At 48.2% G+C, this 24,631-nt stretch overlaps 1 protein-coding gene across 2 annotated transcripts in view; it reads left to right on the top strand.

Moving 5' to 3' along the window:
• LOC141259228 (transient receptor potential cation channel subfamily V member 5-like) overlaps positions 1-24,631 on the top strand; it is a 265,010-nt gene that overhangs the window by 98,282 nt on the left and 142,097 nt on the right. For both annotated transcript variants that reach the window (XM_073674833.1, XM_073674832.1), the window contains exon 4: positions 14,469-14,563. In XM_073674833.1, coding sequence (XP_073530934.1) covers positions 14,469-14,563 — 95 coding nt within the window. The remainder of the gene's footprint in view (positions 1-14,468; positions 14,564-24,631) is intronic.

The raw sequence follows: 24,631 nt of genomic DNA, 5'->3' as shown, positions 1-24,631 counted from the left end.
TCAGCTGAGACTGAATTAAGACATTTGAGGCAGGGATCAGGTAATGTGGAAAAATGTTGTTCTCACTTCCGTAGGTGGTCTGCCCAGGTGGGGTGGAACGATTCAGCTTTGAAAAGTTTGTTTCTTGCGGGGCTAGGTGAAAGGGTTAAGGATTTGCTGATTGCTTATCCCACACCTGGAAACTTGCAGGAGGCTATGCAATTAGCTATACGGGTGGACAGGAGACTGCGTGCAAGGGTTAATGAAAGTAAATCCTCTGCCATGTCAGCTCCAAGTCTTGAGAGGGTCTGTACTGACATTGGAGAGCCAATGGAAATCGGGGCGATGGCACCTCGCTCTCAGGAAAAAGACCGCAGATCTTCTGAAGGTTTGTGCTTTTATTGCGGAAAATCTGATCATTTTATTAAGAACTGTGTACTTCGTATGAACAAAGAAAAAAAAAAGGTCAGTTACGCCCGTATTGCCTGTTTAAATTCTAAGGGGGTATTTCTTTCTGCTACTACCACTGCTCAGGAAGAATTAATTGAATTTTGGATATTTGTGGATTGTGGTTCTACTCTGAATGTGATTGATGGGGGATTCTTGGAAAAACTTAAATTAAAACCCAAACCTTTGTCATCCCCTATTGCTGTGGTTTCTGTCGATGGCTCCCCCTTGAAGAGTGTTACTCACAAGGTCTGTGAATTTCCCCTCACTATTAATGGTGTTCATCAAGAAAATTTGGATTTGGTGGTATTAAATAATTTGCCTTCTCCAGTAATTTTGGGGTTACCCTGGTTAAAATTGCACAATCCTGTACTGGATTGGTCTACCAATGAAATTAAGTCCTGGAGTCCTAAGTGTTATGACAAGTGTTGTAACGGACGTATTGCTGCGGTGGAAAAAGGGGAATTACCTTTTTTCTGAGGAGGAGTCACAAATATTGCTTCCCCATAGAGACTATGATTGTACCATTGAATTTGTCCCTGGAGTGACTCTTCCTAAAAGTCGTTTATTTAATCTTACTATTCCTGAGAGAAAGGCTTTGGAGGAATACATACAGACAAGCTTGGCCGCTGGTCACATTAGGCCTTCCAAGTCTCCTGTGGCTGTTGGATTTTTTTTTGTTAAAAAAAAGGACGGCGGTTTACGTCCTTGTCTGGACTTTCGTGAGATTAATAAAATTACTGTACGCAATCCTTACCCACTGCCATTGATTCCTGATTTGTTTAACCAGTTAGTGGGGGCCAAGTGGTTCTCTAAAATTGATCTCCGGGGGGCATACAATTTGTTGCGCATGAAGGAGGGTGAAGAATGGAAGACTGCTTTTAACACTCCTGTGGGTCATTTTGAGAATCTGGTTATGCCTTTTGGTCTTACCAATGCTCCAGCATTTTTTCAGAATCTTATTAATGACATCCTTAGACCTTTGATCGGCAAAAATGCGGTTGTGTATTTGGATGACATTTTGATTTATTCGCCTGATCTGGAGTCTCATTGGCGGAGCGTACGTGAGGTATTGCTGTTATTAATTGACAATTAGCTTTTTGCTAAGCTGGAGAAATGTGAGTTTGCTGTGCAGAGAATTAGTTTTTTGGGCTACATTAACTCCAGCGAAGGCTTTGAGATGGACCCTGTGAAGGTTCAGGCGGTTCAGGAATGGCCTAGGCCTATTGGTTTGAAATCGATACAGAGGTTTTTGGGTTTCGCCAATTATTACAGAAAATTCATTAAAAATTTTTCTATTATTGTCAAACCACTGACCGATCTCACCAGGAAAGGTGCTAATGCGGTTCAGTGGACTACTGAGGCCATTGAAGCGTTTGTGTTTCTAAAGGAGAGGTTCAGCTCTGCTCCCATCCTTATGCAGCCTGATGTGACTAAGCCGTTTTTGGTTGAGGTTGATGCTTCTTCGGTGGGGGTCGGTGCGGTGTTGTCTCAGGAAATCAAGGATAGAGTACATCCCTGTGCTTTTTTTTCAAAAAAAATTTCTGAGACTGAACTTAATTACGATATTGGTAACCGGGAATTGCTGGCTATTAAGCTCTCATTTGAACACTGGCGTCATCTCTTGGAAGGTGCTGAATTTCCCATTCAGGTTTTCACTGATCATAAAAATCTGATCTATCTTGATGCTGTCAAGCGCTTGAATGCCCGTCAGGCTAGGTGGGCACTTTTTTTCTCGCGGTTTAATTTTTCCGTTACTTACATCCCAGGTACCAAGAATGTTAAAGCTGAAGCTTTGTCTCGCAGCTTTTCTCCCATGGTCGGTGCTGAGGAGGAGGGGAGCATTTTACAAGAAGGTGTTGTGATTGCTGCATTGGACTCCGTTTTGGAAGATGAGATTCTTAAAGCACAGGAGAATGCCCCATCTAACACTCCACATGGGAGGTTGTTTGTGCCTAGGAACTTTAGGAGAGATTTGTTTGTTGAGTGTCATGAGTCTCGGTTGGCAGGTCATCCAGGAATTTCTGAGACCAAGAGACTTGTGGGTCGCAGTTTTTGGTGGCCTGGATGGCAGAAGGAAGTCATTAAGTGGGTGCGTCAATGTACGGTGTGTGCTAGATCTAAGTCTTCTCATACTCCTGCAGCGGGGTTGCTTTGCCCTCTGGAGGTTCCTAGTGCACCTTGGACACATCTGGCTATGGACTTTATTACTGACCTTCCCCCTTCTGAGGGTTTCACAGTCATCTGGGTGGTTGTGGACCGTTTTAGCAAGATGTGTCACTTGGTTCCTTTCATCAAACTGCGCTGCGCTAAGACACTCGCTAAGGCCTTTGTCAAGGAAATTGTCAGACTACATGGCGTTCCTACTGACATTGTTTCGGATAGGGGACCTCAGTTCGTGGCTCGTTTTTGGCGTGCTTTTTGTGACAGGTTGGGAGTTCATTTGTCGTTTTCATCCGGATATCATCCTGAGTCGAATGGCCAGACAGAAAGGAAGAATCAGGATGTTGAGCAGTTCTTGCATTGTTTTGTGGCAGACAATTAGGAGGGGTGGTCTGAGTTTCTGCCACTTGCTGAGTTTGCTCTTAACAACCATACATCCTCTTCTGCTGGTTGTTCGCCTTTTTTTTGTTGTTCTGGGAGACATCCGTCTTTTGGCTGTGCCTGAGGAGGAGAGTTTTTCCGGTGACTTGGAGAGAGTTTGGACGGATGTGCGTGGTAATCTTCAGGAGGCTAACAAAGAATCTAAGAGGTACTTTGATAGCAAATGGCAAGAGGTTTTGTTTGCTATTGGTGACATGGTTTGGTTGTCCTCTAAGAATCTGCGGTTGAGGATTCCTTCTAAAAAATTGGGTCCCAAGTTTATAGGGCCCTTTAAGGTGCTTCAGGTAGTTAACCAATCTGCTGTTAGGTTGGAGGTTCCTACCTCCTGGAAGATTAATCCGGTGTTTCATGTTTCTCTGTTGAAAAGAGCTTGTGTGTCGGATGGAGACGTCTCTGCCACTGTTCCTCCGGTGGTGGAGGACGGGGAATACGAAATTTCCTGCATCCTAAATTCTAGACGGTATAGAGGGAGTTTGCAGTATCTCGTCGCTTGGAAAGGTTTCGGACCCGAGGATAGCTCATGGGTGAGGGCGGATGATGTTTCTGCTTCCAGACTTGTCAGAGCGTTTCACAGGAGGTTTCCTGATAAGCCTGGGCCTAGGGGATCCGGAGGATCCTCTTAGAAGATGGGGTACTGTTAGAACTCTCCTGTTAGGTTTTTTCTAGTTTGCTGGTCACATGACCTTTTTTGCCTATTTACTCCTGCTCCGCCCTCCTGGCCTTGCTGGACTTCATTGTAATTTCTACTCTTAAGTTAGCCTGGTGCTTAGTTACCTTTCTCAGTCTGTTTAGCTTGGTCTTTGGACCTTTATGTTCTATGTTGTGTGTTTGTCTTTTACTGCTACAATTTCTGCCAGGAGGTGCCCAACTTTATCCCAGTCCCTAGTTCTTGTAGGGATCCTTGCATCTATAGGTCTTCGTACAGACTAGCCGAGGACTTTAGTGGGTCTGATCGCAGGATCAGGTTCCCCGTTACATCGTAGGGATCTAGCTTAGTTCTATTGTAGGGACAGATCTCCTTTCTTTCCTTAGTGCTTGTAGCAGATCATAACAGTTGCCAGTACAACTGTTAGGTCTTCCCGAGTCTGGTTGTTTTTTAAAGACTCTGCCAATAACCCCAAAAAGGTCATTTGCACCACCTGCCAGGCCAGCATCAGCAGGGGTGGCAAAACGACCAGCCTGACCACCACCAGCATGATCAGGCACATGGCAGCAAAGCACCCGACTTTGTGGGCCGAACCCAAGGGTCCAGGAACAGTGTCTGCAGGTGGCACCATTGCTTCTTCCGCTGTTGTGCATGCAAGCCAATCCCCTGTCCATGGTGCATGCGAATATGCCTCCTGCCCTGCACCTGTCATTGCGCACTCTCAAGTAGCAGCATCAGGAACTTGGTACTCGGTCCCCAGCCGCCACTATTTCTCCCTGTGTGCCGTCCCCACATTGCACAAGCACGTGTCCCAAAACATTAGCCGTACCCTCAACAACGCAGTTACCGGGAAAGTCCACCTAACCACGGACACGTGGACAAGTGCTTGTGGACAGGGACGGTACATCTCGCTGACGGCACACTGGGTAAACATAGTGGAAGCCGGGACCCAGTCGGACCTTGGGACGGAACACCTCCTCCCGACGCCAAGGATTGCGGGCCCTAGGTCAATCAGGGTTGTCTCCACGGTCTACAGCTCCTGCACCTCATCCTCCTCAGCCTCCTCCTCATCTTCAGCCTCCATCTCCGAAATGACCACATCAGTCACCTGCTGGAAGCACTGCCTCGGCCAAGCGGCAACAGGCTGTGCTGAAGCTAATATGCTTAGGTGACAAACCGCACAATGCTGAAGTGTTGTGGACAGCTCTGAAAGAGCAGGCAGATCTGTGGCTCACACCGCTGAACCTACAGCCAGGCACGGTCGTGTGTGCCAATGGCCGGAACCTGGTGGCGGCTCCGAGGCGAGCTCACACACGTACTATGCCTGGCCCATGTGCTTAACCTCGTGGTTCAGCGGTTTCTCAAATCCTACCCGATGCTGCCAGATCTGCTTGTTAAAGTACGCCACCTGTGTCCCCATTTTTGAAAGTCAGCTACAGCTTCCGCCGCCCTTGCATTGTTTCAGCAGCGTTTGCAGCTTCCGGCTCACAGACTGGTGTGTGATGTCCCCACGATTTGTTACTCTACACTGCAGATGTTGGGAAGGATTTGTGAGCGGAAAAGGGCAGTTGTTGAGTACCAGCATCAACAAGGCCGTCAGTATTCAGTTCAGACTCCACACATAAGACCTCATGCGTGGACATGGATGTCAGACATATGTACCATCCTCCAAAACTTTGAGGACTCCACCAAGATGGTGAGCGGCGATGACGCCATAATTAGCGTCACCATCCCGCTTCTCTGTCTTCTGAAACGCTCTCTGCTCACAATCAAAGAGGATGCATTGCAGGCGGAGCATGATTAGATGGAGCAAGGAACCATACAGGGTGATTACACACAGCCAAGCCTCATCTCATCCCAACGTGGATTGGGTGACAATGAGGAAGAGAAGGAGGAGGAGGAAGGACAGGAGCTAGTTTCATGCACTATAGACGGTACTACCTGCACAGCTGTCATACCGTCTGTTCAGCCTGGATGGCCAGAGGACAGAGAGGAGGCGGAGGAGGAGGAGAGCCTGGTCAGTAATCCTCTTGGTGAGGACACGGAAGTCTTGCCTGTTAGTAGTCTGGCACGCATGGTTGAGTTTTTGTTACGCTGCCTTTCCCATGACCCTCGCGTTCTCAAAATTTTGGGTGACAGTCATTACTGGTTGGTGACACTTCTAGACCCACGCTACAAGGAGAACTTTATATCTCTTATTTCTGATGCGGACAGGTCTACAAAAATGGGGCTGTACCAGAAGGCCCTTGTTGTGGAACTATTAAAAAAATTCCCATCTGAAAACACTGGCGTCAGAGGGCACACTTCGTTGGACAACCAAGGAGTACAGGCGAGAGAGACACAACTTCAATCCAGCAGAGGCAGGGGATCACTGTTAAAGTTCTGGGAGAGTTTCCTCAGACCCTCCCATCACACAGGCCTTGAGGCGTGGGGTACTCTCACAAGGAGTGAAAAGTTTGGGAAGATGCTGAAGGGAGTACCTTGCCGACCATACCAATGTCCTCCGTGATTCCTCTGTGCCTTAAATTATTGGGTATCCAAGCTGGATACGTGGAATGAACTGGCTCTCTATGCCTTGGAGGTCCTGGCCTGCGCTGCCGCTAGCGTTTTATCAGAGCGGGTTTTTAGTGCCGCTGGTGGAATTATAACTGATAAGCGCATCCGCCTGTCAACTGAAAATGCTGACAGGCTGACTCTTATAAAAATGAACAAGGGCTGGATTGGGCCAGACTTCTCAACACCACCGAATGATAGCAGCGTAACATAAACTCAAATCCAGTGTCTTTTCTTGGGAGGTGTATTCCCATGCACCTTTTCACACCCACACATGGGTATACGCTTCCTGATTTCGGCTATTTGCTCTTGTCCTCCTCCTTCTCCTCATCCTCCACCACCATATCACCAGGGTGACCGTGGTCCGTGATGCAACACCCACATAATTTTTTTAAAGGGTGTTTATGATGCCCGTAAAATTTTTTTTTTATACAGTATGTTCATGTATACCCCCAGGGCTAAATGTTTGTCAGCCTATACACTTACTGCATGGGCATTACAAGTATAGGAGGCCCTCTCCTTTCTAATGGGAACATTTTTTTATGAGGCCCTTCTCCACGTCTCTTCCAAGAGACATTGAAGTGCCTCCAAATTTTTGGTAGCCCTTGCATTCACTGCATAGGCCAACACTATTGGAGACTCTCTCCTTTCTAAATGGAATTTGTCGTTACTGTGGCCCTGCTCTATGTGTCTTTAAATTCTTAGGGAGGTTTTTCCTAAAATTGGTCAGCCGTTGGACTCACTGCATACACTATAACTGTATAGCAGACTCTCTCCTTTCTAATGGGAACATGTCGTACTTGTTACTGTGGCCCTGCTCTGTGTGTCTTTAAATTCTTTGTGGGGTTTTTCCCAAATTTTGTCAGCCCTTGCAGTCACAGCATGGGCATTACCACAATAGGAGATCCACTCCTTTATAATGGGAACATTTTTTTTTACTGAGACCCTCCTCTATGTCTCTTCAAAGGGGTATTGGGTTGCGTCCAAATTTTTGGCAGCCCTTACAGTCACTGGATATGCAATAACAGTATAGGAGACCCACTTGTTAATAATGGGAACAACAAAACATAGCCGGCTGATGGCTCTCTAACAATAGCGAGGGCCGACTGCTGGCCTTTTAAGAATAGTAAGGGCCGTCTGATGTCCCTGTAAATATAGACTTTATGACTTTCAGAGTCCCTCCATCATAAATATAACAAGATGTGTCTGATGATGTGTCACACACCACATTGCCAGATAAGGTTGTAAAATGTTAAAATGACATTTCCCGGTGAATGCATTTGTCTTAAAAAATAATGTAAAAAAAACAAAACAATAGGATCTTTCTTTAGTATAAAAAACAGCGTCACCAATTTACCCTCAATGTAATCACATTGTTCATCTCCTGCACCTCCTCCTCCATCTCCGAAATGACCATATCAGTCACAAGCTGACAGCACTGCAGCACTGCCCTTTCCAAGCGGCAACAGGCTGTGCTGAAGATAACATGCTTAATGCTTAATTGACAAACGGCGCAGCGCTGCAGAGTTGTTGAAAGCTGTAACACAGCAGCCTGATCTGTGGCTCTCACCGCTGAACATACAGCCAGGCATGGTCGAGTGTGACAATGGGTGGAACCTGGTGACGGAGAAATGACAGCCGGAGTAGATACGGTTTCCCTCTATGCCAGTCCTTTCACCAAGCTAAATACAACTCTCAGCAAAAAAAGCTGTGGACTGGCTCCGTACCATCCCTGGCCACATTCACCTGTCCACGTGTTTGTGATTAGGCGGTTCTTCCCAGTAAGTGCACTGGGGAGGGCACGGGTAATGTTGTGGGACCCGTGCTTGTGGAAGGCGGAGACGATACTGGGAGAAATAGTGGTGCCTGGGGACCGAGTATGGACACCCGGACGCCGCCGGCATGAGGTTGTGAAAAGCTTCCGCCTCCACGAGCCTAAAGGCCATATTTCAAGTGCAAGTAGCTGCCCAGAAATCTGGCAGTTTAGAGTTGCGGCCTGTGGGTGGGTGGCTGGCTGCATACTTGCGCTTGCATTCCAAGTAACAGAAAACTAATCAGATGGTGGCCTCTATCATCATCATGGCCCCACCTCGGCACTATGAACTCCCCTGAAGGAGAAGCCAGGGCCCACCGGAGGAGTCTCCGGTTCTCTGGTGGGCCCGTCCAACCCTGCTGAGAAGCAGCCCTGGCTAAGAAAAGTGTGGGGGAAGGTTCCCGGACACTCTGTGGCTGCTTTTTTAATGTGGATCGGACATGCTTATGCATGTTATTTCTTAAACCGCATTGCAGATCAGGCCATTGTCTAACTCTGTATTCATGAAATTAAATGCGCAAAGAAAGATGTTTGTGTTTCAAAGCACCACCGACAAGTGCGAGTTGATGTTGGATGGGCTGCCATTGCTTCTGCAACAAGCTGCATTAGAGGACTTCCTGGGAGAAATGACACCCAGGGTAGATACAGTTTCCCTCTATGCCAGTCCTTTCACCGAGCTAAATACAACACTCAGCAAAAAAAGCTGTGGACTGGCTCCGTACCGTCCCTGGCCACGTGTTTGTGGTTAGGCGGTCCTTCCCAGTAAGTGCACTGGGGAGGGCACGGGTAATGTTGTGGGACCCATGCTTGTGGAAGGCAGAGACGATACCCGGAGAAATAGTGGCGGCTGGGGACCGAGTATGGACACCCGGCCGCCGCCGGCATGCGGTTATGAAAAGCTTCTGCCTCCATGAGCCTAAAAGGCCACATTTCAAGTGCAAGCAGCTGTCAAAAATTTGGCAGTATAGTATTGCAGCCTGTGGGTGGGTGGGTGGCTGCTGCATACTTGCGCTTGCATTCCAAGGAATGGGGTAGGGACAAATGAACCCTGCACTGGGACAAGAACGTGGACGATGATTGTTGCAAGTCTGCAACGACAGGTGCATGGCGGGAGGCATCTTCGCATGCGCCAAGGATCACTTATGATGGGCACACTTTTAGGCAGTGACCTGGGAGTCAGAAATGCTTCCAGAGGTCTTCCCCATGCTGTTCCCATGTCTTTTCTGCAGTGTATGCATGTGTCTGATGATGTGTCACACACCACATGGCCAGATAAGGTTGTAAAATGTTAAAATGACATTTCCCTGTGAATGCATTTGTCTTTGTTGAATGCAATGAAAAAACGCATCAAAACCGCTACGTGTGAACATAGCCCAAGGTGTGGAGGAGTATTTTTGGTTTTGGTTATTTATTTTGCCTTCTATACAAGTCATTACCCTGGAAAGGATGTTCCTTAATATATTTTCCAGGAAAATCCATTTTGGTTTTGTTTTTGTATGTTTTATTGTCAATCCGTAAAAGTGGCGTAATACTCTGACAACGTTGTTGACAGCAGTGACCTGGGAGTCAGAAATGCTTCCAGGGGTCTTCCCCATGCTGTTCCCATGTCATTTGAGCACTGTTCCCATCAATTTGGGCAATTTGTAGGCCCTCTGCAGACCGCCGGGGGGGAGCCACCTGAAAAATGCTTGAGTTTCCCATAGACTTATATTGGGCTCGTTGCTCGGGTCGAGCACCCGAGCAGGGGCGGACACAGACTGTAGTGGGCCCCTGTGCAAGAATTTTTTTGGGGCCCCCCCCTGCCCTTTACCCCCCCCCCCGTGCATCTCTCATCCCCCCGTGCATCTCTGATTCCCCCCACTCCTAGTTAATTAATTGCATTTAAAAAAAAATAAAACTGTTATACTTACCCCAAGGATGGCTCCAGGTTTTTGTGGGCCCTGGGCGACAGAGTTTCAGCGGGCCCCTTTAACACATACCATGATTCATGATGCACAGATACCACAGAGAAATATATATATATAGTACAAGGCCAAGGATTTCACTTACTACATGACATGAGCGATATCTATTGTAAATTCTACAATAGCTCAGAAACCGGCGAATCCTCACAGCGCACAGTGCAGACCGGACAGTATAGTCTTTCATACAGTATTATGGGCACCATATAATGCTCCATACAGGATACTGACCCCCATATAACGCTCCATACAGAATACTGTCCCCCATATAACGCTCCATACAGAATACTGACCCCCATATAACGCTCCATACAGAATATTGGCTCCCATATAACGCTCCATGCAGGCGTGTCCCCCCTTATAATGCCCCATTACACGAGCGATATCTATTGTAAATTCTACAATAGCTTAGAAACCGGCGAATCCTCACAGCGCACAGTGCAGACCGGACAGTATAGTCCTCTATACAGTATTTTGGGCACCATATAATGCTCCATACAGGATACTGACCCCCTTATAATGCTCCATACAGGATACTGGTCCCCATATAATGCTCCATACAGGATACTGGTCCCCATATAATGCTCCATACAGGATACTGGTCCCCATATAACACTGCATACAGAATACTGGCCCCCATATAACGCTCCATACAGAATGCTGTCCCCCATATAACTCTCCATACAGAATACTGACCCCCATATAACGCTCCATACAGAATATTGGCTCCCATATAATGCTCCATGCTGGCTGTTCCCCCCTTATAATGCCCCATTACACGAGCGATATCTATTGTAAATTCTACAATAGCTCAGAAACCGGCGAATCCTCACAGCGCACAGTGCAGACCGGACAGTATAGTCCTCCATACAGTATTATGGGCACCATATAATGCTCTATACAGGATACTGACCCCCTTATAATGCTCCATACAGGATACTGGTCCCCATATAATGCTCCATACAGGATACTGGTCCCCATATAACGCTCCATACAGGATACTGTCCCCCATATAACACTCCATACAGAATATAGGCCCCCATGTAACGCTCCATGCTGGCTGTTCCCCCCTTATAGTGCCCCATGCAGGATGACACCCCCCTTTTAATGCCCTATGCAGGATGTCACCTCTACCCCCCATAAAATGACCCATGCAGGATGTCACCCCCCCATATAATGCCCCTTGCAGGATGTCACCTCCCCCCCATATAATGCCCCTTGCAGGATGTCACTTCACCCCTTTTCAATGCCCCATGCAGTATGTCAGACCACCCCCTCCCTTATAATGCCCCATGCAGGAGGTCACACCCCCCTCCTTATAATGCCCCATGCAGTATGTCACACACACACCCTCCTTATAATGCCCCATGCAGGATGTCAATTTCCCCCTCCCCCTCTTATAATGCCCCATGCAGGATGTCACTTCCCCCCTTCCCCTCTTATAATGCCCCATGCAGGATGTCAATTCCCCCCTCCCCCTCTTATAATGCCCCATGCAGGATGTCACCCCCCCATATAATGCCCCATGCAGTATGTCACTTCCCCCCTTCCCCTCTTATAATGCCCCATGCAGGATGTCACGCCCACTCTCCCCCCACCATATAATGCCCCATGCAGGATGTCACCCCCCCATATAATGCCCCATGCAGTATGTCACACACACCCCATATAATGCCCCATGCGGTATGTCACCCCCCCATATAATGCCCCATGCAGGACGTCACACCCACTCTCCCCCCACCATATAATGCCCCATGCGGTATGTCACCCCCCCATATAATGCCCCATGCAGGACGTCACACCCACTCTCCCCCCACCATATAATGCCCCATGCCCCCATACATAAAAAAAAAAAAATCAAATACTCACCTCACTTCTTACCTGATGCGTCTTCCGGCTGTGACAGCTCAGGAGAGATCGCGCGCGCTGTAAATATATCACCGCGCCCTCTCACCTAAGACGTCACAGTCAGAGGACGCGGAAGACGCTGCGGAGGCACGGGGAGGGGTAAGTATTGTGCCGGCGCCGTCACATGACCGGAGATGTCCCGGGGCCCATGCTGAGCGCAGGGACATCTCCGGTCATGTGACGGCGGGGGGTCCTGCGGGGAGGCCCCATGAGGAGACGCACAAGATGGGGGCCCCAACGGGGCTCCGAGGGGGGCCCGACAGCCCGGGCCCCATGCTGGAGTCAGGGCAGTCATGCCCTGATGGCGGCCTTGCTGGAGGCTGGAGGGGCCCCCTCTCCCTCGGGGCCCCCGTTCAATGAACTGGCTGCGGTAGGTCCGCCCCTGCACCCGAGAATTATAATTTGCTCGACCTGAGCAATGAGTACCCGAGCATTTTAGTGCTTGCTCATCACTAGTGGTGTACCAACACTGAGTAGCAAGTATTTGTGAAGTGTAAAGGAAATGATACATGTTTTTTTAAATATTTAAAAAATCTAAATTTGAAAATTGTGATGTACATTTGTATTCAGCCCCCCTGAGTCAATACTTTGTAGGACCACCTTTTGCTGCAATTACAGCTGCAATTCTTTTGGGCTATGTCTCTCCCAGCTTTGCACATTTAGAAGCTGAAATTTTTGCCCATTATTCTCTGCACACTCGCTCTAGCTCAGTGAGATTTGATAGAGAGCGTCTGTGAACAGAAATTTTCAAGTCTTGTCACAGATTCTCAATGACATTTAGGTCTGAACTGTGATTAGGCCATTCACACACATGTATATGCTTTGATCTAGACCATTCCACTGTAGTTCTGGCAGTATGTTTTGGACCGTTGTACTGCTGAAAGGTGAATCTACGCCCCATTCTCAAGTCTTATGCAGTCTCTAGCAAGTTTTTCTCCAAGATTTCCCTGTATTTATCTCCATCCATCTTCCCATCAACTCTGACCAGTTTCCCTGAATCTTCTGAAGAAAAGCATCCCACAGCATGATGCTGTCACCTTTATGTTTTATGGTGGGGATGGTGTTTTCAGGGAGTTTCTTTTGGTCTCATCTGACCAGAGTATCTTCTTCCACATGCTAGCTGTGTCCTCTAATAGGATGTTGAAGAAGGTGCTTTGGTCGGATGAGACCAAAATAGAACTTTTTGGGCTAAATGCAAAGCTCTATTTGTGACAGAAAACTAACACTGCACAACACCTTGAAAACACCATCCCCTCCTTCAAACATGGTGGTGGCAGCATCATGCTGTGGGGATGCTTTTCTTCAGCAGGGACAGGGAAGCTGGGCAATCCTGGAGAAAAACCTGTTAGAGGCTGCAAAAGTCTTGAGACTGGTGCATACTGTAGGTTCACCTTCCAGCTGGATTACGACCCTAAACATACTGCCAGAACTACAATGGAATTGTTTAGATCAAACTATATTCATGTGTTTGAGTGGCCCAATCACAGTCCAGACATAAGGTGTTTTGAGAATCTGTGTCAAGTCTAGAAAATTGCTGTTCACAGACGATCTCCATCCAATCTCAGAGCTAGAGCTAGTTTGCAAAGAAGAATGGGAAAAAATGTCAGCCTCTAGATGAGCAAACCTGGTACAGACATACCGCAAAAGACTTTCAGCAGTAATTGCAGTGAAAAGTGGTCACACAAAGTATTATCTCAGGGGGGCTAAAGACAAATGCATATGACAATGTTCAAATTTATATTTTTAAAATATTTAGAAAACCATGTATCACTTCCTTTACACTTCACAGATACTTGCTACTTAGTGTTGATATATCACATAAAATCCCAATAAAATATATTTAGGTTTCTGTGTATAACATGATAAAATGTAGAAACGCTCATGGGGTATGAATACTTTTTCAAGGCACTGTACCTAGCTTATCTATAACAGTTGCTTTGAAAATGAAAGTTTGCTAAAGTTTTATCCAGTCTAGGTAACATTATGGACTCAAGGCTGATACATGTCATCTGTTCTGAAACATTCTAACAAATTAGCAGGACAGAAGAGATCAAACTAACTAGACTTTATAAGCTTTCAGTTAAGCATTGAATATTATTACAAATAATAATGATCTTTATATTTAGTGTTATATGGTACTTTGTAGTGTATGCAGGAAATTAAATTTCACCTTCATATGGCAGGTTTCCCCGAAATTAATATGATTTTGTATAAGAAGTTAATTCATAGAATACAGAACTGAAGATGCTATGATCCTTTCCTTTCTACTAAACTGTCTTCTGAGGCTTCAAGTAACAAGCTATGCTATTTGGATTTTTGGTAGATGTTATTATTCAGTACTAGCATTGCCTCAATGCTAAATCTCAGCTAACTTTTCAGAATGGTCTTCGAATCAAATATTTTTCACTTCCCTCTAGAATGGCAGAGATCAAACATACTACAGGAGTCAGCTTAACTTCCTACATTTGATATGTCTTGCAGAATTTTGTGTCACATCTTATTAGGGATTTACATTACGATGTGTCAGTGATATCATATGATTTCTTTTATTTTATAGGGACAACTGTCTTTTGTTCAAAGCCGCTGCTTCAAATGACTGCTTAGCCATGAGGACACTTCTGCAAAGAAAAGATATTGATCCTTCTTTTAGAGGTAGGAATCTCTCCTGAGCTGTTTGCGTATTAGTGAATTTTGTCTTTACATTTCACTTTTTCTATTGTGCTATTGCTACTTGTTTCAACAAGGCAGAACTAATGCCAAAATATTACAGAAAGAGTGGTTAGCAAATAAAAAGAATGAGAAATAACTAAAGGGTACATCACTGAGAATGCAAACTAAAGTGTCCAGCCGCTTGGGTATAAAACTTCACCAATTTATTAGTAGTTTAAAGGATTAAAACATTAAAAAATTGCATCAAGGGAAAAAACAACACGTTTTTAACAAAGAACTGTCCTTTATCGTGGTGTACATCACTGAGACCTGGAGAGTCAAGGATAAGTTCTCCTTCTGGCTTCTGCTGCTTTATTTATGGATGTAATATTGATAATTGTCCTTTGGTAGTAGAAGACTACCTCTATGCGATAAGGAGACAAAAGCTATGCCAGTATATCGAAGAAATACTCATTGTGGACAGCAGATAGCATAGGAGACCACAAGTGGCAGTTGGCAGGCAGCAAAAACTTTATCCACTGTGACGGCCAGTTCCTGCACAATTATGCTTTACAATAATGCAGTCATCGGGATCACGCTGCTGACGTAACTGCTGTGCCACAGAGGATGACAGTCTGCGAGAAGGTAAGCGCTCCAATGAAGCTGAAGATGCAGAGAAGTTTTATTGGGTGGGTGAAAAATGTGTGAGGGGACAGTATGGGGGAGAAAAGGGTGATGTGACAGTATGAGGGAAGAAATCTGTGAGGGGACAGTATGAGGGTAAAAAAGGAGAGGGAACAGTATGAGAGGGGAAGAAAACTGTGAAAGAACAGTATGGTGAGGGGGACAGTATGAGAAGCCAGGATGGGGGCAGAATGTATGAAGGGCCAGTTTTGGGGAGAAAAGTGTGAAGGGACGATATGGGGAAAGAAATGTGTGAGGGGTCAGTATGGGGGGAGGTTTGACGTGACACTATAAGGTGGAGTGTGATAAGACAGTATGGGAGGGAAATGTGCGAGGAGACAGTATGGGAGAGAAATGTATGAGGGGAGAAATATGTGAGGGAACAGTATCAGGGAAAATGTGTGATGGGGCAGTATGGTGGAGGAATGTCTTAGAGGACAGTGTGGGGAAAGTGTGAGGGAACAGTATGGGGATAAAAATGTGAGGTTTCTCAGTATAGAGAAAGGGTAGTGTAGGGGGCAGTATAAAGGGATAGTGTGGGGAGACAGTGTGATGACACAGCAAGTAAGGAAAAGTATGCAGAGGGGTGGAAGTGTGAGGAGGGGGCGCAGTATAAATACTGGGCAGTATAAAGGGGGCATTAGATAGGATAGTGCTTATGACGCGCCCCCTGGGCCAGTGTTGTTTGGGGGATACCCGGAGCCGGATCAGATGGGGGTTGTAGTCTCCGAGTGGCGGTGACCCGGTCCGTGCCCAGGGTGTCAAACTCCGTGTGTGGCAGTCTTTACAGATGTTGTTAGTGTTCTTAGTGTCGACTACGCCACCCGTTGATTTGCGGTCAATACGGCCACCGCTGCAGCAGGGTCCGCTGAGGCTGGTGGTGTGTGTGCAGCTTCTGTGATAGTATAACCCCCAACGGGAGGGGTATAGCCTCAGGGGGTCAGGTGTAGAGGATGGTGGTAGTGGTGGTGCAGTGTGGATGGTAAGAAGACTCAGAGTCGGGCTGTGCAGTTCAGGGTTTTTACTTACTGCTGTTCTGTTGGTCACTCTGGCCTTGAGTGACCGCCCGAGTCGTGCTGCGTCCACCAGGTCCTGGACTCGGCCAACCCCCAAGCAATTCCGGAGCGTGGTCCTGAGCTCCCTTTCTGACTGTCCTCTCTACTGGCCTTTCCCACCAGGGGTCCACTTATGTCCGGCTCCCTCGGGCCTCTTGGTGGGTGCACCTCTTCGGGGTTCCCTGACCCTATACCTGGTGTGCCTTCCTTGTGGACTTGGTGAGGGGCTGCTCCACATGTAATGTCGCAGCCTCCGGTTCTTAGTTGAGGGTTGTTTCTTTCCTCCACTAATTTGGGATCCGGTTCCCTTGCGTGCCAACCCTTCACCCTTCTGGTCTAATTCTGGGTTCTTGGGGTTCCTTCTTCTCCCCCTCTGGGTCCTTCTCTTCTCCTCTCTCTCTTCTCTCTGCAGGCGCTCCTGGACCTCTCTCAGGACTGACTGACTCTCTACAGAAGACTGACCGACTGACTCTCTACAGAAGACTGACCCTGATCTAAGATGGGGCCCACCTTATATACTCCCTCTATGTGTGAGCTCAGGTGACCAGCACCCAATGAGCTCCTAGCCTTACCCAGACTGCTCCCCCTATCTGCCCCTACACTACTGGGATGTTCCACCCCCCTCCCACTCCAGTCAGGGACAGACACTGTCGTACCTGCACATATACCTAGTGGGAGTACCATCGGTCTGTCCCTCGGAAATGGGATGTATGTAGTGTATGCAGCTAACTGAGCTCAGTTCCACACTCCATCCTTACCCGGGAGTGGAATATCACACCTCTGGCTTGAGGTGTAATACCCCTGTAGCAGCCGAATCCTCAGGGTGCTACATTCCCCCCTGGTAAATCACAGCACGTCCTCGGGCTGTAAGAGACTAAAACATCCATAAACATACAAATTTTTATAACAACATAAACATATAAAACATTATATATATATATCAGCAGCATAAACTTTTTCTTGTTCCTCCGGCCACGGTGCGACTTGTGACCGGGTAAAGTGCCACAGTCTCTGGTAGAAAAACACGGCTTTCCTATAAAACCAGTAGGGGGCGCCTTAAAAAGCGCAACTATATACAAGGGGAGGTATGGCCGCTCTCAGTCCTCGGCCAGGTATTAGGAAAGGAATGACCGCTCTCAGTCCTCGGTCAGTGGGAATAGGGACACACGGGTTTCAGTTCAATTTGCTGGTCCCAACGGGGACTATATTTTAACTAGCAGCAGTAACAGTTCTTATACCCTGACGGGTAACTATTTACAGTCTCTTTACCGTACTTTAATGACGGCGTCCTCCTGCTCCTTCTTTGTCTTCAGACCCGTCCGGGTCCTCTTGCTCCTCCTCACACCGCAGCTCCTCCTCCGTCAGGCGATGTACATGGAGGGCGTAGGGTCCTTTGGCACACTTGTGCCGGGTGAACGTGACCTCGTCCCCTACGTACAGGTCACGACCTCTGTGTCCCTCCGGCAGATGGCTTTCTACGTCTCTGCGGGTTACAAAGACGTCGCCGGGGGTATGATGGTCTCTTATGAAGCCCCACCCATGCTGCAGGTTGAATTTAATCACAGTCCCGGTGGTACGGGGACCATGAGCTGCACGGGGGTTCCTCCTGGTCCGGCTCTTCTGCCCTGCGCTCTGTTCCTGCAGCCGCTGCTCACGGATCCGCCTCTCTTTCCGCTCTTGCTCGAAGGCTGCCAACTGCTGGCGGCAGCACTCCACTCGCTCTGCTGCGGCTGCCCGCGTTTCTTGAGTGAACCCCATGAGGTCTCCTCCGGTGGGGTCCCACTCGAATTGTGCTTCTTCTAGCGGGAGCGGGGTTCTCCTGACGGGCTTCGGAGCCGGAATCAGGGGCTCACACAGGGGCCTTGCTCTTTGGAGTTCCAGTTGGTAGTACTCCTGGGGCCATACAAAGGGCTGCCCATCCGTGCACGTGTGCTGGGCAAATAGATCTTCACCCAGGTGCGGCACTCGAGATGTTGAGGGCGCGTTGATGGTAGCTGCGCCCGGGTCGACCAGGCCTTGCGACCAGGCTTGGGGCACCCTAAAGATAAAGGGCACCGTAAGGACGGTGGCGCCCGGGGTTACTCGGCCCTGCGACCAGGCCAGTGGCTCCGCGGAGGTAGGGGGCGCTGTTGGAATTGCGGCGCCCGGAGGTACTAGACCTTGCGACCAGGCCGGTGGTATTTCCTGCTTCGCCGCGCTCAGGGTTGAGGCGCGTGACGTCACAGGGGTCGCGGCCGCGGCTTCTGCTTGAGGCCTAGTCTGGCAGAGTGACGATGCAGCGACGGACACGGCAGGGGGAATTTCGGGCTCTGCGACGGGGAGCTGGGACAGGTACACGGTTTCTCGGCTCGGGGTAGAGACGTCCCCTTTACCTGCCTCCGTCCGTTCAGCTCCCTTCTCGGTGCCGTCTCCTGCCTTCATTCCTCCTGCGCCATCCTCAGAGGCGGTCTGTCTCCTCGTCTCGGGTGGCGTGCTCCGCTGACGGGTTCCGGTCTGCTGGGCCATCTCACGGCTCCACTCCGTCAGTGTTTCTTGCTGCACCTGGGCCATCCTCCGTGCGAGGCCCTCCAGCGCGGTCTGTGCACACTCCCGGTCTCGGGGGAGCTGTGCTAGGATCTCCACTAAGCCTAGTGGGGTTGTTGCTTGCAGCAGGCTCCTGACCACTGGGTCGGTGCTGCCTGTCTCTCCCTCCATCTCCGGGTACGCTTTCTCCAGACTCCTCTCCAGACTTCTTGTCTCCGGGTGCGCTCTCTCTAGACTCCTCCAGGCTGCACCCATCTTCGTTCTTTTGTTCTGTCTCCGCCCACATTGAGGGTGGTCCCGGGGCAACTTAGTGATTGTCAGTTCCAGGGGCAGTTCTCTCACGCTGATGGACACTTCCAGCATCACAGTCTCTGTTGGTGGGCGCGGTTTCCGCTTTTGGCGCCATTCTTCGACCTGGCCCACGATGGGAGGTGGCCTTTTGCCACCCTCTGGCACGCCCATAATGGCGTCCGCTCTTCCAAGGCGGGAAATCTTTGGAAATGGCGGGAATCGTCTCCCAGTGGTGGGAAACTCCATGGATGGCGGGAAAAAGCTGAAAATGGCGGACAACCGGCGGGAAACGACCTGTGATGGGGTCCGTTGGCGGGGACCCTCCGGAACCGGCGGGAGACTTCTTTTTGAGGTAACGGTGAACTTTTCTTCAGGCACGCAGTACCCGGTTGTTGCGGGCACGTTATCCTGCCGACTACGCCAAAGTTGACACGCCCCCTGGGCCAGTGTTGTTTGGGGGATACCCGGAGCCGGATCAGATGGGGGTTGTAGTCTCCGAGTGGCGGTGACCCGGTCCGTGCCCAGGGTGTCAAACTCCGTGTGTGGCAGTCTTTACAGATGTTGTTAGTGTTCTTAGTGTCGACTACGCCACCCGTTGATTTGCGGTCAATACGGCCGCCGCTGCAGCAGGGTCCGCTGAGGCTGGTGGTGTGTGTGCAGCTTCTGTGATAGTATAACCCCCAACGGGAGGGGTATAGCCTCAGGGGGTCAGGTGTAGAGGATGGTGGTAGTGGTGGTGCAGTGTGGATGGTAAGAAGACTCAGAGTCGGGCTGTGCAGTTCAGGGTTTTTACTTACTGCTGTTCTGTTGGTCACTCTGGCCTTGAGTGACCGCCCGAGCCGTGCTGCGTCCACCAGGTCCTGGACTCGGCCAACCCCCAAGCAATTCCGGAGCGTGGTCTTGAGCTCCCTTTCTGACTGTCCTCTCTACCGGCCTTTCCCACCAGGGGTCCACTTATGTCCGGCTCCCTCGGGCCTCTTGGTGGGTGCACCTCTTCGGGGTTCCCTGACCCTATACCTGGTGTGCCTTCCTTGTGGACTTGGTGAGGGGCTGCTCCACATGTAATGTCGCAGCCTCCGGTTCTTAGTTGAGGGTTGTTTCTTTCCTCCACTAATTTGGGATCCGGTTCCCTTGCGTGCCAACCCTTCACCCTTCTGGTCTAATTCTGGGATCTTGGGGTTCCTTCTTCTCCCCCTCTGGGTCCTTCTCTTCTCCTCTCTCTCTTCTCTCTGCAGGCGCTCCTGGACCTCTCTCAGGACTGACTGACTCTCTACAGAAGACTGACCGACCGACTCTCTACAGAAGACTGACCCTGATCTAAGATGGTGCCCACCTTATATACTCCCTCTATGTGTGAGCTCAGGTGACCAGCACCCAATGAGCTCCTAGCCTTACCCAGACTGCTCCCCCTATCTGCCCCTACACTACTGGGATGTTCCACCCCCCTCCCACTCCAGCCAGGGACAGACACTGTCGTACCTGCACATATACCTAGTGGGAGTACCATCGGTCTGTCCCTCGGAAATGGGATGTATGTAGTGTATGCAGCTAACTGAGCTCAGTTCCACACTCCATCCTTACCCGGGAGTGGAATATCACACCTCTGGCTTGAGGTGTAATACCCCTGTAGCAGCCGAATCCTCAGGGTGCTACAGTTATACTGTAGCTACTAAGGGTAGACAGTGGTGGTTATAGTTCATAAAAGTGGACAGTGTGGAGAGGAGAGGGTGAAGGGCATGTACTATAAGAGAGACAGTGGGAGTGTCATATTTTGTGCAGGGAGCACAGTGGGGGTAAGTATTCAAGGGCACAGCGTAGAAGCTATATATTGTTATTCAGGAGCATTATAAAGACATTGTTATTTTTAAGAGCATCATGTTGGGATGTGCAGCAGAAGATTGGTGAAAATTGAAGCCCAGATTTGCCTTTGTCCTGCACTCATGAATTGCATCAGTAATTCATGAACTGTACTGATATCTACATGTGCTATATGCTCTGTACTGCCTCTTTCCTATATTCTTTGCTTGTACTACATGTACTTGACTGCTCTTCACTTGTGCTACATATGCGGCATTGATCCACTCCTGTGCTTCATATACTATCCTGCACCCATGTGCTGCATTTGTAATTCACATACTGTAATGCTGTCTACCTGTTCTATATGCTCTGTGCTGCATCTTTCCTATACTCTCTGCATGTACTACATGTACTGTACTGCTCTACAGCTGTACTACATGTACTGTACTGCTTCGTGCCTTATGTACTCTCCTGTTCTCATGTAGTGCATCTGTAATTCATGTACTATACTGCTGTCTACATGTTAAACGCACGTCGCTAGGTTCAGATAGGGCGAGATGAGTTTCATGAATTCTTTGAAATCCTGGGGCAACCGTTACTCAGGGCAAGCATAGGCTGCAGTTTCTCAGGCTCACGATAGATTCAATTGCTGGCCAGATACATCTGACAAGAGTCTTTTTCAACAGTTTATCAGTGGAATTTAACAATACAGTAGTTTATTCACAAGGCACAGTATTACAGTCTCTTCAGTAGCATAATTCAGTATAGATTAGATCTCTTAGCAGCACACTTCTATGCATACACAACCACAGGCTTTTCTTTCACAAGGACACAATAGTACACAGCATTCTTTATACTGCATGGAGCTGGAGGGGGGGGGGTGGTTTGATGAGGGAGATGATCCCTGTGACACAATTCCTTCCAGTCCTTATCTCTCCTGATCTGAATCCTGTTCAGTTGACCTCTGTCTGATCCAGACAACACACCATCTATCTCTTCGGTTTCAGTCAGACTACAATAACAAGTTCCCCACAATCCCCCCGAGGCTCTGCTAAAACACTCCCTGTCTCCTGTGACTATGTTAAGCCCTCTAGTTGCTGGATGCTTCTGAAGCGCAACACTTCCTGTCTCCTGTGCTTGTGTTATTTGTAACAGTTGTAGCAGTTGCTGGATGCTTTGGATGCAACAGCACTACTTCTGCATGTCAAGCTCTTCCCTCCTTTTTGAATGTCGTCCTCGACATTCATCTTAATTGGTCATTCTGACCAATTCTGAGACAGTGGTGGAAGCTTAGTAACTATATATATAAATTTGTCATTGTCAAATTGGTATAACATTTATAAACATTGATAACAGCCTATTCTTATGACCTAGGACTCATGTAAGAAATAAACAATTAACAGAATTAAAACAATCAGCATCTCTTCTGCTGGAGCTTTTTGTACGTCTTCAACCAACTCTCTCTCTCACTAGGCCAAAACAAGGCTTTCCACCAGGTAACATTGTCCATAATGTCTCTCGGTGGTGAATATCACTCAAGTGGGCTTACCTTGTCCGCAGGCAGAGTTACCTGTTTCCAGTCGACAGTCCTTGGCACTTGACTCGGTTCATCCATTCTTTAACTAGAACAGATACTGCTGGTGACTCATTATCTCTCTCCCGTTTACTTGGAAACCGATTTTGGTCCACATAAAGTAGTATTCTACCAATTATCTGATCTTCCCATTGTGCTCTACGGATTTTTCCTTTTGGTAGTTGTTGAAAGGACAGGGGGTGATCTTGTTCTCTCGCTTTTATGGTGGTTTCCACCGTCAACAGACACCACAATGGTCTGTCTTCCTCTTGATAAGCTTGTACTGTTTGGGTAGTGCTCTCAATTGCTTCCAGACTGACTTCCTCCAAGCATTCTTGCATGAACTCCTCAGGCTCTAGTGGCATTCTCAACAATACATCAGCTTCCGCATTGCGTTTTCCTGGCCTGTACTTGATGCTGAAATTGAAGTCAGCTAGTTCAGCGACCCATCTCTGACCTGTGGAATTCAGTTTGGCTGTAGTGAGGACATAGGTCAAAGGGTTGTTGTCAGTGTATACCTCAAACTCTTTGCTGTAGTAGAGATAATCTCCAAATCGCTCACAGATAGCCCATTTCAATGTCAGGAACTCCAATTTTCCAGAGTGTAGGTGGTAATTCTTCTCGGCGTCTGTCAACGTTCTAGAACCGTAACTGATGACTCTAAATTTTCCATCTTGATGCTGATACAGGGCAGCTCCCAGCTCCCAATCCAAATGAGAAGTGTCACAATGAAGAACAAATGGTAAGTTGAAATCAGGATATCCCAAGATGGGTGGTTTTACCAGGTAGTCTACTAGTTCTTTCAATAGCACCTTGTGTTCTGCTGTCTAGAGAATGGGCTGTTGGGACGAAACAGCGTTATTTCTTTTAAGCCAGGTCCTACCCACGTTCTTCTTTTTCTCCGCGGGTGTTGTTGACTCTGTCGTCCCCCCAAGAGGAGGTATAGCGGGGCGGCAATCCTGGAGAAATTCCGAACATAAGTACAATAATAGGAGAGGCATCCTAAGATCTGCCTCAACTCCCCGACAGTAGAGGGCCACTTGTCTTTTAAGGCCAGTACCGGAGCGATTTCTGCTGGGTCCATGGTATATCCTTCTCCGGACACAATTTTCCCTAGAAATCGGACTTGCTTTTTGAACAGTTCACACTTCTTTGGGGTCAACTTAACTCCATGTTGTTGATACCGCTGTAATACGGTCCTCACGTGTTCAACATGCTCCCGGAAGGTTTTGCTGTGTACCACATTGTCATCCAAGTACGGCTGGCAGATATTGTCCCTAAATCCTTCCAAACAGGTCTCCACGCTCCTCTGAAACTCTGCTGGAGCTGAACTGAGCCCAAACGGTATGCGGATCCACTCATATAACCCCTACGGTGTGATGAATTCTGTCAAGAGTCTACTGGACTCTTCAACAAACTCTTGATGGTATGCTTTACTCTGATCAAGGACAGAGAACCAGGTACTTCCTGATAGGCTATCCAGCATATCTTGAATCTTTGGTATCGGGTGCCGATCAGGTACTGACTTTTAGTTTAGTTCCTGGTAATCACAGCAGAGTCTCAACGTACCATCCTTCTTCCTAAGACAAACAATAGGAGAGGAATAAGATGACTTCGACTTTTGGACCCAACCTCTGTTGATTAGATCTTGTAAATACACGTCATGGTGTAATGGTTTCGGCACAGACATGTACCTTCTGGTTACTGAGGTCGTGTCTTTCAAACTGATTTTCAATTGCAACGATGGGATAAAACCTATATCAGAGTCATCTTTAGAGAATGCATGATACTCTTCTCTCAGCATCTGTTTTGCTATCACTATAACTTCAGCACACAAGTGTTCCAGGGATATTGGAGGATCCCAGGACCCTGAGGTGGGTCGTGCAATTTCCTCCCGTGGGCAACTCCTGTTCCTTAGTGGGGAGACTGAATTCACGGTAGACCCCTGGTTGGGTCTCACACTGGCTGGATATACCGTTTTAATGGTTTCAATGTGACCTAACACAGTCTTTGGATCCAGTCTAATTTCGTGTTTCGTAGTATTCATCACCGGTACTGTCACGCGAGCAAACCCACCAGTAGGAATTGTAAGCACAGTCTCACCTTGAGCTAGGCCTTCCGGAATTTCTGAGGAGTCTTTTGGCACGA

The sequence above is a fragment of the Phyllobates terribilis genome, unplaced genomic scaffold (genome assembly GCF_046119375.1).
Source record: "Phyllobates terribilis strain yellow unplaced genomic scaffold, ASM4611937v1 Scaffold_3__8_contigs__length_932513732, whole genome shotgun sequence".
Classification (NCBI taxonomy): domain Eukaryota; kingdom Metazoa; phylum Chordata; class Amphibia; order Anura; family Dendrobatidae; genus Phyllobates; species Phyllobates terribilis.
This window is presented reverse-complemented; position numbering and strand designations above follow the sequence as displayed.